Here is a 19,892-nt window from a genome sequence, read left to right as displayed (position 1 = left end):
AATTGAAGTAGTATTAAACTATCTGGTTAAATCCAAATAAGTCTAATGATTGTTGTTAATTTCATAGAACTGAGTAACTTGGTGCTGAGTTAAATCGTAACAAATTTTACAACTTCAGTGTAATTTTTTTTTAAATTACAGTGTCCTTCAGTGCAAATATGTACCTTCAGTGTTTTGGAATAACATCCTTGTATTTTTCTTATGATGTTTCAGATGGTGTTCAAGAAGTGGCATATATTCATTCAAATCAGAATGTGGTTGGATCCAGCAAGGCTGAAAATCACTTGAGCCGATGGGCGGTGAAGCACGACGTATTTGAGTTGAAGCAGTTTTCCCAGCTCCCTGCTAATGTAGCTGTCTGTAGTGCCAAGGTAAAGAGATATTTTTGGAAATGTCATTTTAACTTTTCTTTATCCTCATTTTTCATCTTAAAAAGCTCTAAAAAACTTGTTTTTCTGTTACTGGCCACCATGAATGATCAAAGACACTGAGGATGGGAGGAAGAGAATGCTCAGTTGGAAGTCTAATACATTACTTTGCTTTTTGGGGTGGCTTTTGCATTAGCCAGCTTTGAAAGAACTGGGCATTAAACAGCACAGCACCCTCTGTGGGATTTTTCTGTGGGAGAAATGTTAAGATTAAAGATAGAGTTTTGGAATCAAATTCTGCGCCATGTTTTTCTGATTTGAGCCTTGAAAAATCTTCAGTTTGTCCTGGATCCAGTTAACAAAAATCCAGGTGCCACAGTACATTCTGGACACCCTGTAGCATAGGAATTTGAACATACATCAGTTTGCAGACTCTCTTGGGGAGGTGAGCATATGCCGTTGCTATAGTTAAATCAAACTGTCTATGTTTAATGTCTTAAACACAGAAGTAGAGTTTACTGGGAGTTCTTATTTGCAGCAATGGATATGTTTAATGTTTTTTGTTGGTCCTGTAGCTTATTTAATTGCATCTGGAATACACACAAATCTGGAATAAATTCAGGTACATCTTTCATATTTTTTATTCTTACTACAGAGTGCTCTGATTATCTGGGTACTTGGTTGCTTGCTTTGTAATAAACATTTGCCATTTCCTCGACTGATTTTTAAAATAAGCCACAAGCACAGAATAAATCATTGATGAATGCGCAGCTTAGTCTTTACAGACACGTTAGCTATCCTTACAGAAATTGTAGACATATGACTGTGTTGTTCTGGGGTATTGAACATCCACAGTGGCTAGAAGAGTTTCTTCCAGTGCTGTTGTCATACTGTATTTAATTAAGCCATTAGCAGAGTTGCCAAGAATTTTTATACTGGGAAGATCAAACCGGGCGAATTAGTAAAAGTAGGGTTTTTTCAATTTTAACACACACATATACATTAGAATGTTCCTCATTAGCAGAAAAGTTGGTCAAAAATACTCAAGAGTACAGTAGGAAGGTACTTATTAATTGACAATGGCTGACAACATTATTAAAACCAAATAAAAATGAAAGAAAACTTTGAAGAGAGTATTTTGACTAAATGTCTGTGATCCACCTCTGTTCAAAACTAGTTTGTGATGTTCATGTAACGTAGAGCTTATTATGTAGAGTTATGTGACTGCAAGTATTGCAAATTAACTTACCTTGATTAACTTGTCAGGTTTTTTAAGGTATGCACTTTTCACTCAGAAGCAACAGTAGCATCATTTCTCTTGGAGATCTAAGTAGGAAGAAGAACATCAAAAAATACGGAGGAGGCTGCCTCTCTCTTTTTCCACTTCGTTATTCATTTACATAAAGGCACTAATGTAGAAATAAAAGATAGATGACTACCTATTCTTAGATGTGGCATTTTGAGCTTTTTTTGGTCTGCTTAAAAGAGAGCTTCTTAGACAGTTTTGAAATGTTCTCTACTTAGAATTTTACTGATACTGTTTTTCTTTCTTCGTTACTTTGTATTTCCTTTGAAGACATTGTGTGAAAAAACATGGTCACTGTTGTCAGGCTTTGCTGGTCAATTTTCACTTATTTGCCATCAAATGAAGTTAGAACATCACTGTCTGAGCATCTACCTGTTTTATCATAAATAATGCTGCTTAATAAAAATGTTTTTCAGTAGATTAAAGTAGCATCATGTGTAATATTAAGCATACAGCTGAGTCATTTAAATTTCCATATTTGTTTTGAGTAAATAAAATTACAGTTTTGAATGTTGGAATGTTAATTGGAAACTGACGGTTACTGAAGAAAAAACAAAGTTTTGTCAGAAATTTTGAAATTCCTTATTAATGTAGATTTCAAGTGTCATTGGTCTAATAGTTTCTCAGAAACTGTTGTGTAGCTCTTTCTGTTGGCTTTGGGTATCAATTATATTAGATTCTTAATTAGAAGCTTTTTTACAGTGTATTCAGGCTGAAGCTTTATGTAATACCATCATGAGGGCATCTGAATAATATTTATACTCTGATAATATTTATGTCCCTTCTTAGAACAGCTAATCAAATTGTTTTATTTCTAAGTAGAAGCAATCAAGAAAGGGTATTTTCATTTCACAGACAAGTCTGCGAAAGTATAATGTCATGTGTGCTCATTTGTGCCCCGTGTGCTCATTTTACCTATGCCAACTCTGTCTTCCTGCTTTTCAATTTCACTTAGTGAGCAGTCTGTAATAATACTTCTCTGATGTAATACATTTTAAGAACATTTTCCAAGCAATGACTTACATCTCTGTGAAAGGGGTTCAAGAATTTTGAAAAACTATAAGTATTCTGTTGAGTTGCAAATTGGGAAATACAAAATCCTACAAGTCTTGGTAGGAGAGTGACATTTTTGTTTAATGCTTACATAGAAATCTGGAATGACGAGGATAATAAGCAATATTATAATAAGCTAATGCAAATAATATAGAATACCCCTTACAAGAACATTGACATGTTGACTTCTTGCTATTGACTAGCCATCTAATGTCATTTTGGATTCACTACTTCTTTTGAACTTTCAGAACTGAGGTTAAGGTCTTTAGTTTCAGTAGCCAGTTTATGGAAATTATGTGGGTATGAGTAACAGAAAAAATAAGTTGCTAGAAAGCACTATGAAGCAATGTCTTCTTCCTGGTTGTCTACCTGTAGTACCTAAAAGTATAAACTAGGTTTATTAGTGCTTCATTTATTGTTGAGTCATGGAGACTAATGTGGTAGCTTAAATTGTAGAAACTGGTTAAATCTGGAGCAGATTGCAAAACCTGTGAGGTCTCTTTAAAAGTGAGACTGGTTGCATGGGAAGAAGTCCTTGAGAGCCAAGTTAGAAGGGATGGGAGGCAGCAAGTCTTGTTCCTCAGAAAATAGCTGAAGGTATGTAGAACATCCTAAGAACATAAGTAACTAACAAGCTTGTATTTAAATTGGTTATTAAAAAAAGTGTAAGACTTGAACACCTTTTCTTACATCAAATTTCACCTTGGTGATATTTTCTTTCCTTGAGTTTAGAAGGCCAGTATTAAATCTTCACTGTTGGCACTAGTGTAGTTCTCAGTCAAGTCTCTCTCAACCTTTTAAACTGTAGGCTTCAATTAAGCTTATTTTTTTATCCAGTGATATGTCTATTATCAGTCTATCCTTAATTTTACCTGGCCTAGTATTTGTACATCCTGGCTACCTTTTCTCTGAACAGGTAGAACATATTATTTTAATCTGCTATTGCCCTGTACCTCTGAAGTCTTAAGGAGACAAAACTTTGATTCTTTTATGATAAATAGATCTTACTACTATTTTTTTCTTGCTTTCTTTGTTCTCCAGGTTCCATAACAGTCCTGGATTCAAGACTGCAGAGCCTTATACACGTCTTTCCCCAGAGCTGACAGGGAGCGAGTGTAGTCATATTGTCTATATAAGGTTTTTAAAGGAATTTTGCCAACTGACTAGTTTAGCTAGAATGTTCACATTTATAGTACTGAGTGCTTGTTTGGTCTATATTTCTATAAGTACTGTGTGACTCTGAAAAACACAGTTTGGTAGCGGCAACCAGAAATAAAGTATGCCATCAAGAAACATAAACAAGATATCATGATACCTCTCTCACAACTTAGCAGCTGTGAAAGGTGACATAAAATCCAGAAGTAATAAATGTAACAGTGTAAACTATGCATTAATTGTACAAGCAAGAGAATAAACCATAATTTGATCTAATATTACCCAAAATAGATCCTGTCCAGCACCTGAATAAAAGAAAATCTGTGTATGACAATAGTAACAGCAAGCATATGTGGAAAGGTGTTTTATCACATGATCCATTGTGGAAAGCGTTCCTTTTATCACAGAAGTCCATGGGATTGCATAAAAATAGAAGAAGATGCTCTAGGTGTTAGGTGAGTTGAAGCGGCATTCTCAGTGAAGAAAGACATTGTCAAGTTGTTACAGAATGAATTTTCATAAATAGTCATCTACAGCAGTGGAGATTAATTTATAGTTAATTTTGCAAGTATGATGAGTGAAAACAGTAAGACTGGAGTTTTTTGACAGTTGTGGCATGATATGTCTTAAATGCAGGATGTTTAGAATTAGAATTATAATAAAAATATTGTAATACTAATAGTTCCTGTATTGAATGTAATTATCCTTTGTTTGAAGATTATCTGTATACTGACCATGGCCCACCACTGTCAGTATAGGATTGCTGTAGATTTTGAGAAGAAAATACATGAGATCTATAGAGTATGACCCTTAAAGTTCATCTAGTTCAAACTCCCTGCAATCAGCAGGGACATCTTCAACTAGATCAGGTTGCTTAGAGCCATATCCCACCTGACCTTGAATGTTTCCATAGATAGGGCATCCACTGCCTCTCTGAACAACCAGCTGCAGCATTTTACAGTCTTCACTGTCAAAAAGCCTTCTTCCTTATGTCTTGTCTAGATCAAAACCAGGCCCTGATGAAAAGTCTTTTTACATCTTGCTTACAGACCCCTGTTAAGTACTGAAGGGTCAAAGGAAGTTCTCTCCAGAGTCTTGTCCAGGCTGAATAACTCAAAGTCTCTCAGCCTTTCCTGATAGGAGAGGTGTTCCATCCCTCCACTCATATTTGTGGCTTTTTTCTGCACTAAGAGCAGAGGGACAGAATGACCTGCCTTGACCTGTTGCCACACTTCTTTTGATGAAGCACAGAACAGTATGATAATCTTCCCTCAAAGAGATGATGTTTCTGATAGTGCTGTTTATGCGGAAGGGACTGATGTGTCAGTACTTGGAGGTGTTTAGAGCCTCAGTAATCAAAACAAAGCCAGGGATTTCTATTCAGTGCAAAAGTGTGGTAGACAGCTGTTTCTGAAGAAATTTTGGAGATATGGATTACACTGTATAATAGGTTAATAGTACATCTCATCTTCCTTTATAGTTATAAACTTTACTTGCATGTCCCAGAACCTGTGTCACAGGAAGTAGACAGGTGTGTCTCTGTGCAGTTTGAGATCTCATGCTACTCATAATCTTTGCTAAGAAGTCATGAGTGTTAAAGCGTGAGTTTCATTTCTATTTGTGATGCCATGATGCAGGGAGAATCACATGAGGCTATAGTAAACACCTTGAAGTAGAAAATGCATGTCATTCATTGTGGCACATGGCCACTCCAGTAAAGATTACTGAGAGCTGTTATATGACAACAAAACATACTCTATGTGCTGCTTCACTGAAGATTATTCATAGGAAGGATTTTCCAGTCTATTACATACAAGGGTGAAGGAGAAAGATTATATTGCAAATTAATCTACTGGAATGAATATCTTGGTTTTTTCTGGGATTATTTTGTTTGGTTTAGCCTGATTTGATGACATTGAGCACTCTGTGTTCTGCACTTGAGTTAAAATTCAAGTCTTGTGCTAATAAACTTATTAAACAATGTGTTTTCATTAAACAAATTGAAGATTGCTGTTTATTATCACATCACTATATGTTAAGAACATAGATGAAAACCAGAAATAACTATCTTGTGTAACCACAGAAAGAATCATATGGAAAACAAAAGCTTCTTAAAGCAAATGTGTGTAATGAATTTGTAGATTGTACATGGTGGACTTGCAATGGCAGACTGTAATTTTCAGAGCAGACCTACATTTACTTCAGCCTTTCAGAGAGAAAGAAAAGTCTTGAGTAATTAATGTGATACTTTGCTCAGAAGTATTCTGACATTAATTTTGAGGAAAGAAAGGAAGTGTTAACAAACTCCTTAGTTAGGCTTGAGTCATCTACTAAGTATTTTTAGAGGTTTTATTTTCTTGGTGGGCTCCAGGTTCCAAAGCAACCTGATTTCGGTGCAGAAGCTTATTACATATTTGGGTTTTTGGTAACTTGCACTGAAACTTCTACTTGTAAAACTTTTTCTTAGCTACCATAAGAAAGAGAAAACTCCCAGAGGCAAGATTTAAATATCTTCTAGTGTTTCTAGCCTATTCTGAATTAAATGACTGCATTTCCTAATGAATTTCCTAATTAATTTCTTTGTTAATTGGCAAAAACAGCTTACATTAAATGTTTTGCACAGTATGGAAGTCTGGGATAGGCTTTCTCTAGTTCTTATACAGCTGAATTTGTGTAGTATTTCTTTAGTAGGAGTCCAGGGTGTGGAGGGGCGGGGGGGCTGTGTGAGCATGGGGAAGTCTGGAGAAGGCTTGGAGGTTTCACAAAAAACGGCAGAAGATGGGAACAGGACATACTAACTAATTTGAAAAACTGATGATGTTCCATGTTAGAGCGAGTTTGTACTTATTAATATATGGAAAGGTATTAGTCACAAGAACTTGTACTATACCTGTTGAATACGTAAAGTCTTTTTTTTCTGTCAACTGCATGTTTTCAACTTAAGTTTACTTAAAGTTTTGCTGAAAAGAAATGTACAAAGACAGCCATTCAATTGAGGATTAATCACTATGGCAACAGAAATGTGGTGACTGAAAAGGGGGAGGATGTATTCTCCCCTCAGCTTCCTGCCAGCTGTCATATTCAACCTCTGCAGCATTAATTCAGGCCAAAATATAGACTGTGACCAGCTAAGAAACTTTATCTGTATTTTTATAAATTTGTACAAGAATTGCACTATAAAGGAAGACTTAATCCCCTGAATTGGATGACAGACATTTGGCACTATTGCCAGTGTTTGACAGAGAAATAACCAGATGCTTTGTAGTAAAACCTGGATTAATGGTAAACCCCTCTTTATGTTATTGCAATGTGGTGTAAATGAGAAAACTAAGCATGCTGTCAGGCTAGGAAAAAACATGCCCTTTGTATCTCCAATGCAGATTTAAATACTGTTGAGAATACTCTAAATACAAAAGTTGTGTCATTAAGAACTCTATCTTATTTGTATTACATTGACATTTTGTAGATTATTTAAACAAAGACTTTCTATGAGTTGTAGGAACTGTGATTGCAGTGTGTTTGCACAGCTTTCAGATTGAACAAGTTCAGATAGTTGTTTACAAAGAGTAGGCTTTTGGAAGATAACATGCCTTTGTCCTTGCTCTTCTAGGATGGGGAAATACTCAGCTTTAAAGTAATTGTTCCCAAATGATTGGCCTGTAATGCTGCTTTATTGAGTTTACTGGTTCAGTTTGCAATGGAATTAACCGTTCCACTATTCCGCTTTTGTTTGTGTTTTTGTAATGTAGTGAGTTAAAATGTGGCGTTCTTTGAAGCTTGTAGTGGAGGTTTCATTATGATGTATGTGCATCGCCTTTGGTTTTGCTACTCTTTGACGGAAGGATGATGGCTGCAAGTCCTCAGCTTCTGCTGGAATAAGCAATTACCTTAAGCTTTGAATTCTGGGACAGGCTGAGTATCTCCTCTCATTCTCAACAGTAATAACTATATTGATTCAAGGTCAGCTTTTTGGTGAAAGACAGTAGTATGTCTTTTGAGTTACTTTAGGTAAAGGTTCAAAAACTTAAGATTGATCCTAATGAGAAATTCTTGCTCTGTTACCTGATTATAGAAGAAACAGACTCAAGTAAATGTGAAATAGAGAGGATGCAATCTGTTCTCAATTGATATAGTAGTCAATTCTCCAGTACCAAGCGAAAGATTAGAGTTTATGGAATGTCCTTGTCTGAGTTTGTTTATGCAGTAAAGCTACGTGTGACATACATGGGGAAATGACTATGTATTACTCTAACATTTGTGTAATTTTATCAGATTTAATTCTACTGGGGTGTTGGTGCTGGCAAAATATTTTGGAGGAGTAATTTAGATCTGTAATAAATCTTAACAGTTTTTATAACTTGAAAAATATTTCTGCTCTTAGTCTGCTGGGATACATTCAAATATTAGATACACTTGAAATCATACCCAACACAATTTGTTTTACTCAGAAAGCTTGATATAAATATAGTTATCCTAAAGTATTCTAAAATGTTAAGGTAGGTTACCTTCATTTTCTAAGACAGTTAAGGTATTGACTGTTGACTATATATTACTTGTAATTCTCATTCTACAACCTTATTTTTTTAGAACAGCAGATGCGTTCATTCAGTGACTGCTTTTCCATTAAAAAAGATAAATTCAAAGGAAAAAACTAATGTCCACATCAAAAATAGTTTTGAAATATTGTAAGATTCAGGCTCATTTCAAACTAGAATCTATAACTCACTGTAAGTCTCTGAAGTACAGTTTGTTCAGTAGTGTGTTCTTGGCAAGTAGAAAAGTAATTCTAGTTTATTTACAATTCATGTGAAAGTAGATACTTTTTTTTTCTAATTATGTTTTTTGTCTTCACCGTGTGGACCTCATTTTTAAAGAAACTGCATGAAATTTATTACAATTTACTATTACAATTTATCTTCCTTGTCCTACAACAATAATTTAGGAAGAAATTCTTGTGTGACATGTACATGCACTAGATTAGGTTTAAAATGTGCCTTCCAACTCAAACTGCTCTATCAGTCTGTGTAGAAGAGAGAAGGAGACATGACCAAGAATGGACAGTCAGGTATCAAACATTTCTTGGTACTTTGTGTATGTTCTGACAGCAAAAAAACATTGGTAAAATAAAAATAATATGTAGCAATAGCATATGTTCAAGAAAAGCATATAGAAGGGTCATAATAATTAATATGTATAATTGGAAAAATTGCTAGGGGAAAAAAACCCAAACCAACAAAAACCTCCAAACTAGACCAAAAAACCATAAGGAAAAACTGCAAAAGGGAAAAAGGATTAGTTGAAATAATTTAGAATTGTAGTTTGCACAGATAAAGATACTGGAATACAGTATCAAATCATCAAATTAATAGCAATCATCCAAAACCAACTTCAACTCTCAATGTATTGGGAAAGTAATGTCTTTTCTCCAGTTTTGAGGGAAGGGGGAAATATAAATTAATATAAAATATAAATTAAGATACGGCATAATGGTTTATTATTTGTTGTAAGATGCATTTCAAGAGGTTAGTCATACTGAATTTACTGTTTCTTTCTTTTCTGTTTTTTGGGTGACTGCAAGGCAACTAGACATTTTAGAAGGCTATTCTTGTTTATTATAGAAATGTAAATAATGAAACTGTGCAATGATAAATATCTTGGATATCTAACAGCAGTGCTTTCATGCATACCTAAGGAGAAAAGTCTTATAACACTGGGGGCAAGTCAGAGGATGACTGGAAGTCAGTATCTGGCAAAACAGTTACTGTAGGGATACTTTGGGTAATGAGGTACTGAAAGAGAGGAAGGTGCTTGAACATGGTGCAACTATGGCTGAAGAATAATTATGCAAACATTTTCAGCTTCAGGCTTCTGATGGATGTTCATTATCCTCCAAGTCTGGTTTCTTAACAAACTACCACAGACATCAGACAGCTTAAAAAACAAGTATCTCTGTTTCTCTTTTTTCTCTACTTAATCTTACTCCAGCTTCTGCCCACTTAGTCTCCCATGCCTTTTCATCTTACTGTATTTAAAAAAGTGAAGCATTGTTGTCCATTGCCTGGCTTGAAGGGACAAAAGAAAAGGAATTTACTGGTTTAAAGTGTCCAAGCATCTCAGTCATATCGGATGATGCATATATGTGGACTAGCATTCATTGTTCCAGAGTATAGAGCTGCCTCTTTATGTGTGTTACAAGGACAAATACTGAAGTTTTGTACAGTCAAAGATAGACCAAAATTTGACTTGGTAGATGTATACTGTTTTTAAATAACTGCTGTAACTAGGCATCAGGAGACAGATTGCCATACAGGGCTAACAGGTCCAAGAGTTGTAGATTCAAGGTGAAAACTTGAAGTAGGTATTACTGCTGCCATTCTTCCTGAAGAGTGTTACCCTTAAATGGGTTCTGTGACGCTTAATGTGCAGATAGTCTAGCATTTTTGCTACATTCTTGATTGCTACATTAGGTAATGTATAATTCAAAGGAATCAAAACTTGTTATTGGTATGCAAAACTCAAGAGTTCCCTTACTTTCAAGAGTAAGGGAATTGCATAACAAAAGAAGAAGGGATCAAAACCATCATAGACTAAATGGGACATGAAAGGGGTCAATATATGCTTTCTTTGGAGTATTTTTCCATTGTAGTAATAATCCCTGAGTTTTCTGAATACTTTAGAAACCATTTTCTGAGCAACTACTTAATCTTCTTTCCCATTGCAATACATAAAAAATGTCTTAAGTGTAGTAGATCAAGGGGGAATAGGAGAAGAGAACAAGGATAAGACAGGAAGGACTGACTACAGTTTTGTGGGTTTTTCTGTGGTTCACAATAGCAGTTCAAAAAAAGTACTTTATTGTACTTTTATTAACTTTTTCTTTGCATTTAGTTGGATATTTGTGGAGTGTAACTTTTTCTCATTTCATTTTTTCAATTAAAAAACACTGTCTTGTGCTAAACTGCTTGCATGGTCTTTATCTTATATGTATGCCTTTGAAAGTAAATAAAGTGTGCATTTCTTTTGAACTTGTGAAGATTTTCTTGACAAAATGGAAGTGGATAAAGTTTAATAAAGTAGTAAAAATACTGCATTCAGTAATGCAATCAAAATTTTTTATCTTTGATGTCAGTGTAGTTATTTTGCTGTACCTCGTTCCCCTCCCCCTCATGTTTGTGAAAACAGAAATGTATAATGGTGTTACAGATAATTCAATATAGACAAACATCATTTGTCAGATGACAAAAAAGTGTTGGTTCAATTTAAGTGAAATTTCCGCTTTGATCCATAGAAATTTTATAACATGCACTGAAAAGGCATATTGTGTTTAATGCATTTAAATATTTAGTAGAGACTTTCCTGATTGCTGTCATTTCTGTCTGTCAGTATTCTTTTAACATACAGCATACAGAAAGAGTTCTGTTTCTTTTATTATTCCATCATACAGAATGCAAGTATGACATATTGAATGTCATACAGAGTGTGACATTCAATAGTACAAGCAGATTAAATGTGCTAGTGTCTGTAGCAGAACAAGAGTCAGAGGCTTCTAGCTGAATCAAGTTGTCTTGATTTCAGTCTTACTTTGTGAGATTGTCTTATGCGTGTGATAAGTGTGATCATTCGTGTGAGCATGACCAGCACTATACGCGGCATTTCATGTAGAAGCGAGGAGTGTAGACACAGTAATTTGTCAGTGAAAGGGCTTGGGGAACAGAAAAATACAGAAAGCTGTTGAAAAGAAATTTTCATTATGAGATCAGTGATTCAGAGGGCAGATATTGAAAGATAATTGAAAAGATACTGTCCATAAGATGAATTAATTTAGGACGGCCATGCAGGAAGTCAAATTCAAAAGAAAGCAAAATAGTATACAATATTGACAGCACTGGAATATTGACTGAAGTTTTCACTTTTTGATAGTAATGCTAATAGAAAGTTAGAATATTTTCATCTCATTTTTCAAGTCTTACTTATACATAGACCCTGTCACACATTGTGTCATTCAGAGTAATAAACATCAGATTTGACCTTTAACAAACATGGAACCATCTAAAAAAACCAGTGTTTTAGGTTTATTTTTTTAAAAAGTGTATTTTTTAAAAAAATAAGTTCCTGGGGTTAGGAGCTGGGTATTGGGCTTTCTAAAATGTTTGCCTGTTCAGCAGAATCAGTTGTTGTGTTTCAGCCTTACTGAGTATCCTGTAACCAATTGCCTTTTCTCTGGGGAACTGGGAAGTTTTTCAGGAGTAACTCACAATGGCTGCAGACTTTCACTGGAATTCGCTCCTGCAGTTCTTGCAATAATTTTTTTTACAGTAACTATTTCTGCCATGAGTTAAAGAAACCCCACCTTTAAACAACTTATTTAAGTAGAAGAAGACATGCTCTTTGTATATATTTGGTGGTATTTTGATGTTGTTCTTTTGGGTGGTGCAGTGTACCTAAAATTTTATGCTTCCAGAACTCAGTATTGCCTTTTGTGCATTTATATGCAATTAATAATACTTCTAACATTAAATGTGGTTCTTTGCAAAGACAAGCAATTTTATGACTTTCAGTGTGTTTAAAACATTTGGCTTTTTTTCCCAAAGATATTAAAAATCTTCTTTGTTTGAACAGATGTGTAAACCAAAGTATTACTGCCTTATATACTTTGGTCTTGTTTAATGAGAGGTAGATTGATGTACATTTATGAGGTTTAACGTAACTTTAAGACAGACATTTACATGGTTCGCCTTGTATTCTATTCAAGTTATACTTTCTTGAATCAAGTTATATTTTCTTGATTTAAATTATACAGCCCTAATTTCCTAACAGAGTGAAAAATAGTCTGTCGTATCATAGTGAGATCAGAATACTGTAAGTATTTTTCATGAAAAAAATCCATAAAAATATTTTTTTTTTAAAACCATGGTTGCTTTCTTCTTTGAAAATACATTTTCCAAGTAAAAAAGTTAACAAATATGTACAGAATCAGCAAGAGAACTGTAGAATATTTATCCTATAGATAGCATGTGCTAATTCAGTCTTAATTTTATTACTAGTATTATAATATTATTGGGAGAATATGGTTTTTATCTTAATTGGGATGGGCTTTCAGTGTTGTTTAGAGTAACATAATGGTGAAGTAAAACTTTGGTCTTTGGAGCTGTACATTTGTCTTATAGTGAAAATTTATGCCTCTAGGTTCTGTAATGTTAACATCTCTCTCTGTATGCTAGTTTGAGGTTACTTACCAAAGTAGTGGACTGAGAACACATGTGAGATCCTAAGACTCAAGAACATTGTGAGCAGCCCATGAAAATAAAGGAAATGGACATGGATCAAATAGAAAAACATTGGGAAGAAACAGTGTAGATCTGAAACCAGATTTTGAACAGCAGATGACAAGGTGTGAATGCAATTTGTGATTTAATCTCTAAAGCGGAGTTTGTAGGGAGACTGAGGATATTGCTAAGCAGGTATGTTTTGGCAAAGGGGAAATTTTGGTGAGAATTTGTGAGAGTTTAAGAAAAATAACTCAGGTTTAAATAGGATCATATTTTTGGCCAAGATGTCAGAGAAGCAAGATTTCCCTTCAATGTCCCTGGAATTTTGCGGCTGAGCAGGGAGTGTGCATTTCAGCTCCAAATCCCAATCCTAGTGTTCAGTCTAGTAATGCTACTTACAAGGGACAGAATTCGGTGCAGTTGGGTGCATTGTTACATCAGAGGCACAGCTGTTCTAATGACTTCAATGTCTCCTTTTACTAGAAAAATTATGAAGTTCCAGAAGACAATACGTCAGAGAAGAAAGTTGTTAAGGAAAGGCAAGAAATGTTGAAGAACAGTAAGCAACATTATCTGCATGTTACACATCCTGTGACTCAGAGAAGCAAAAAAGTACACAGAGTAGGTTCAACCACCTTCTTGATCGGAAGGACACCCAAAGAAATACGCAGGTGAGACTGCTTTGGTGAGTTGGAGGTAAAATTTTAAGGTTGAAACAAACTTCCTTTTGAGTAGTTGCATTTGTCTTTTTTTCAACCCTGCTGAGGCAATACTGTTATTTTCTATGGCAAGAGTGGAATTAGTGGGAAACTTTGACTCACACTACTCTGCGAGTACTGTAATTTATTAATAAAATTAATTGAATCCACAAATTGCTTGAACCTGTTGATTCAATGGTCATATATTACATAACTCTGTAGATGCCATCACCATGAGTGTTCGTATTATGTGCATCATGGGCTACTACAAAACAGTGTTTAAATTGTATAGAAAGGAGGCATTTTATGTTAGCCTCTGACTGCCTACTGATTTTGCCCAGATATCATTACTTGCATTGAATGCGTGTTAAAAAAAAGGGCTTTCTGTTTCTTTTTTAGCATAGGGCTCAGTATTTTTCAATATCTCTTTTAATGCTTTTTTCCCCCCTGTTATTTTTGGAGGGATAATAATTTTTTGTTTCTTTGTTTTCTGTTTTCCCAAATGATTGCTGTTATTAATACGAATATTGGTTTCCATTGTTACATAGATGGAAATTCAATAAAAATAGCCTGGTGGTTTGTGGAAATAGAAAGTGGAAAGCTGTAGCTAGCTAATAAAACCTACAGGATAGGTATTTGGTAAATATTTTCAATTTTCCTTGAGACAAGTAAGTTACTATATGAAAGTTGGTATCTAGGTAATGCCTGTAAGCATTCAGAAGCTGTCATATCTGCTAGCTGGCTTCAGTTATCCCTACTGTTATTGTCAAAGTGGCAATAATTGTTAAGTTTTTTTACTATTATAGACACTGAAAATTATAAATATTTATTATTCAGGTAAAGGAGAACCCTTCATTCTAAAAATGTTAAAAATCCTAATTAGTTACAAAAAATCTATTGAGGTAAAATTTTCAAAGGCAGTGAAGTGACTAAGGCTGTTATTCCAAGGTCCTAAAGCCATATCTAGCAAAAAGCTGAAGCAATTCACTCTTGAGCATTGAGCACGTTGTTTGTTAGCACCTGGCATGCAGTTGGATTTTGTAGTACATGTGGATGTGCCGCAGAGCGAATGAGGATGATTACATGTCCCAGTTTGTTGTAATTGGAGGGCAGAGTGGGAAGCTGTCTGCAGTCACCACACTCAAATGATTGGAGCTACCCAGTCAATTGGTATTTGAGGCAAACAGGGTTAAATCTTACTGCCTTTAGGAGCCCTCGTAACAGGAAAGGCAACGTTTCATATCTTTTCTCCAACATGGGATTGTTGATCACTCAACTAGAGTGATCTCTTTTAATTAGAGGTTGGCTTTTTAGCAGAAACAAATATTCCGTAATTCACTGGGTAGGATGATGTGATCAGTATCTCCTGTGCATGCATTTATCCAGTTTTTGTTTAGCAAGTCTTTTTTAAAAGGACTGGGAACAACTATTTCCCCATTTCCCCCAACCCCTTGTTAAGGATGTCAGCATAACACATTTTTCCTTCTTGATAATTATAGGAGACAATTTGAGGAAATGGTATCTCACTTTAATATGGGATCAGTGAAGGACCTTGCAGAACACATTGCAAAAGCTACATCAGAAACCAGGCAGAAAATGTTGAAGGAATTCTATGTTTCCAAGCATCCAGACATGGAGTCTTTTTTCTCACTTGAAATACCAGCAGAAGCTTCACGTAACTGTGAGGAAAGTGAACTGGGTACAACACGCTCCAGAAAAAGAAAATCCATTGTTAATTTTGGAAGATCTGAGTCTAGACCTTCATCAGCTAAAGGACTACTTCTGAGTGGAACTACAGAAACACAGACCCAGGAGGGCCATAAAGGAGAAGCAGAACAGCTTCACAAGGACTCCTACTTCCAAGATATGTTTGTTGATGCAAAATATAAACAATCACCCACTGTTGCTACTCAACATGTCCAAAGAAGAAACAGTCAGGCATTCAAGGATTTTATGGCATCTGGCTCACTAAGCAGTAAATCAGAAATAATTAAGGTGCTGCCTGTAAAAAGTTGTGAAGGACAGCAAGACTCAGAAGACACACAGCTGCCAAAGGAAAGATCCATGTCTCAGTCAGAAAATGGAGAGAGAAAACCTCAGATTTGCAAGAAAAATTCTTTTGTGGACTTACTTGGAGATACCTCTATTCTTGATGAAGTCTTCAGAAATGATAGAAATGGGTCTACAGGATCACCAAGGACATTTTCTTCAGGACAAGGAGAAAAATCAAAGGGGAGACCAAAAGATTTCTGGGATATGCTGAATGAACAGAATGAGGACAGCCTCAGAAAGCTCACAGATATAGCAGTCATAGAGAAGCTTTGTGAAAGAGCCCCTCATTCCACAGTGACAGAAGAAAGAGAAGTGTGTGAAAGCTCTCTTTGGAAAAGAAATGAAACTTTTTTGTGGAAAAAATACAGTGCAGATGATTGAGATGAACCACCCACTGCTAAATCTTGTAGTGTTGTAAAATGAAAATTTTCTATGTAAGTTGCACTATAACTATTTTATTTGAACTTTGACAGCATTATGCCACAAAATATGGTGATTCTGAATTTAAAGGTAAAATGATGAATTCATATTTATAGTGATACAGAATTACATTTTACAAGTAATTATTTACAAGTGAATATGTATGCGATTACATATGCAGTGTATAGTACATATGTGCATATTTGTGCCTATGTACTGTATGTTGTAACCTATGATATATAATGATTTTATATTAAAATTTTTTAGAATTTTCTGGGTGTACTCTACTTTCTTTAATTCTGATTATATTCCTTGGCTCAACAGAAGTACTAAGTAATTTTTTCACTTTACTTAAATTTGGACACTGGCAGTCATCTCAACACAATTTAGAGAGAACAGGATTTGACAATGATACTGCATATATTTTCTGAGGAGCTAGAGACTGGAGGACTTCCTGAGACAGGGATGATGTCTTTGTGCCTAGTAGCTTTAGATGGATTCCTATCTTCCATGATTTTGCTCAGTGTCTGAAGCTGTGGACTTTTGGAATCTTCACAGTATCCTATAATAGTGAGTTTCTCAGCTTGGTTGATGTAAGAACCACAAAGTTTTTTTATTTGATCTTTCTCATTAAATGACGTTAGGTGTCAAATTTCATCTCATTTACACTTTCATCTCCCTTTTTCTATAAACTTCTGTCATGTCTTTGTCAGGGAATATGCAGCACAGTATGTCTTGGAAATATGCAGTACAGTGTATATGTGGTAAGGAATTTCAACATCTTGACAGGTTATAATCTTGAATTCTGGATGTAATAAAACTTCCAGATGAAAACTATACTTCACAGATTGGAAGGGTGTAAGATACTCAGTGTCATATCTCATTTACCAAATAGTCTGTCACATTTTTCAGTGCTACAGGACCATGTGAAGAGTACCTTGTAACACATTACTAGAAGAGACTAGGGCTTCGTGTTGCTCTGGAAACCTTAACCCTGATTTTTGATTTTTGTAAGCATTAGTATACAGGTTTACATTTAGTATACTGTATAAATTGTTTTACGTGAAGGGTAAATGTTATGAAATTTTAAAACCCTGAACATTGAACCTGCACAGCAGCAGTCTGCGAATGGTGGTAGTTTTTGTGGTCTGGAAAACTGCCCATGGGAAAATAAGCTTAAATTTGATCTGGTGCAGCTTCTACTTTAGATCATGGGAAGCTGTTGTAGACTATACTCTGTCTCTGTGGTAGCCATTGTGCGCATATTATAAGTGGAAACCATCTGAAATCCTGACTGTGAAATCTGACTTAACTACATGAAACAGGGAGCTGAGTATTTAGCATAAATGTTAAGTAATAAAAACTTTGGGTTTTACAGGTAGCTAACATAAGTAAGATTAATGTGTTCCTTAACTTTTTCTTACTCTGAGTCTATGCTGTTACCACTTTATTGTACCAAATGGTATATTGGTCTGTTGCAACAGCTTTTCAAGAAGAAGTACAAACTAAGAAAGTAAAAGAGGAAGCTGTAAGCTCTTACTCATTGGTACATTGGAATTCCATACAGCTAAAGGAAGTCAGCCTAAGCTAGGTAATATCTACACCCTTATTGATGTTAATAAATATGAGATAAATTAAGGCCTTTTGTTCATGGCATCAGTATTGATTTTCTTTACAGGTTAGTGTTCTTAAGCTTAGAGAAGCGAACTGCTTCTTAGGTAAGGAAGAGAAAGTTTGGAGGAATAAAACTGTGGTCATCAAATACATTAACAACGAGGAAGGGAATAACCCCGTTGTGTTTACAGCACAAAGAGGTGTTAAGTGGCATAAATTGCACCAAAGATAATTGAAGTTAGATAATAAAGAAACTCTGTAGTATGCCAGTATTTGACATAATCAAAAATAAGAGAGAAAGGTACCTGCTGAAAGTTGCATGGATGAAACTGTCCTTGTTTTAGGCCAGAAGGAGGGACTGATAACCTCCACCTAAGGGCCAGAAGGGGCTAGATAACCTTGTTTAATTTCAGCTGATATTGGTGTACTGAAGGAAGGCCTCACCTTAGCACCACGTTTTTCAGTCATAGTGTGAATCAGTAGGTGCTAGACAGAGCAAAATCTGATTGGGATAGGTAAGATTTCTATTGATGACAAGTACGAAGCTGTCATCATTTTCCTGAAGTAAACAGGAAGTTATGTTTCTCTCCCAAGATGATGGTATGCGTAAATCAAAACTTCCATAGATGTGCATGTTTTATTTATATGTATGCCAAATACTGACAGTATATTTGTGGAAATCTATTTGTTATATGGAATTGAATTGAGCTATGGGAACATGTCTCGAAAATTTATAAATTTATGTCACTCTGTAGCTTCCTGCAAATTTAATGTATTTTACAAGGAAATATCACCTAAGCCATAAGTATTGAAACTTAGTGCCCTAGTGATCTGTCCATAAAATATTTTGGTTGTCAAGGCATCTGTATAATTTAAAAAATGAATCTACACAAATTAAAAAAAGAAGAATTTTACCTGTGTTTGAGGGCATAGTCTTCAAATATTAGAACTGAAGAGATAATTCTGTCTTCTTAGAAATCTGTGGTTATCATTTTGTTTGGCTTTAAAAACAAAAATTATAGTGTGAAATTCATACTTCCATGTACAGGTTCCATGCAGGAAGGCATGAACTACAAGAAAACTATAACAACCTCCTGGCATAAAGAAATAGCTTCATGATAGTTGTCACCTAATCGGAATAGAAATCATCCAGGAGGTGGAGTGTCATTGCTTTCACGTGGAAATGACTTGGTAGGTTTTACTATTCTTGATGGCAGTTCCCTTTTTTTTTTACTCATTGGTGTTCCTATAGGTCTGGCTGTGGGTCCCTGACCTTGCAGGTGGTACCAGTACTTCCAGTATTGCCTTCAATAGAAATTCTTTGACTGGAAAAAAAAACAGGTTTCCAGTGAAATAGTAAAAAAAATTGCCCCATCTATGCTAACAAATGCAGCTATCCCAATAACAACCTTACAAGACCTAGTTAAAGACACTGTGTATTCTGAGTCTGATTTGCAGTCAATTTTGGATCATAAGTTGTTTTGCAAACTGGGGCTATACTTAGAACTGCATTTGGCAGTAGCTGAGTGGTACACAAATTCATATTTGATCTAGGAGAGGGAGACTGAGTAATTTCATGTTATGAATATGTTTGAGAAAGTCAGGGTGTGAATGCAAACATTTGTCAATGCATTAAGACAGTTTGAAAGGATACATTTGCTTAGCTTTAGCAGGTTATGACTTTGAGTACCAGAAAGCTATGGGTGACTGATGCCAGTGCCATGGCTTCAGTACAGGGAGTAAAAACCAGCATTACGAAGAGGAAAGGATGATTGGTAATAACATAATCAGAGTATCACAGGATAATTCAAAGGTGATAATACAGTTACTAGGTAAGAAAAAGATTACTTAAGTTACTTCCTTAGATATCTTAACTGCAGAAGGAGGAGAGGATTTTGTTCTTCCAAGGAAGCATTTAACTGCCTTTGCTGCTACATATTTTTCCATTCCTGCAGTG

The 19,892-nt window shown here is 35.3% G+C and overlaps 1 protein-coding gene across 3 annotated transcripts in view; it reads left to right on the top strand.

Annotated features, from left to right (window-relative positions):
• The window catches only part of ERCC6L2 (ERCC excision repair 6 like 2), a 55,569-nt gene extending 36,757 nt beyond the window's left edge, over positions 1-18,812 (top strand). Inside the window, exons 17-19 of one of the 3 annotated variants that reach the window (XM_030968202.1) lie at positions 214-371; positions 13,635-13,822; positions 15,349-18,812. In XM_030968202.1, coding sequence (XP_030824062.1) covers positions 214-371; positions 13,635-13,822; positions 15,349-16,282 — 1,280 coding nt within the window. In that variant the 3' untranslated portion in view covers positions 16,283-18,812. The other 2 variants (XM_030968203.1, XM_030968204.1) reach the window with 2 other exon arrangements.
• The last annotated feature ends 1,080 nt before the right edge of the window (positions 18,813-19,892 follow it).

This window comes from Camarhynchus parvulus, chromosome Z (genome assembly GCF_901933205.1).
Source record: "Camarhynchus parvulus chromosome Z, STF_HiC, whole genome shotgun sequence".
In the NCBI taxonomy this organism is placed as follows: domain Eukaryota; kingdom Metazoa; phylum Chordata; class Aves; order Passeriformes; family Thraupidae; genus Camarhynchus; species Camarhynchus parvulus.
The sequence above is the reverse complement of the archived record's forward strand: the minus strand, read 5'-3'. Positions and strand labels throughout refer to the sequence as shown.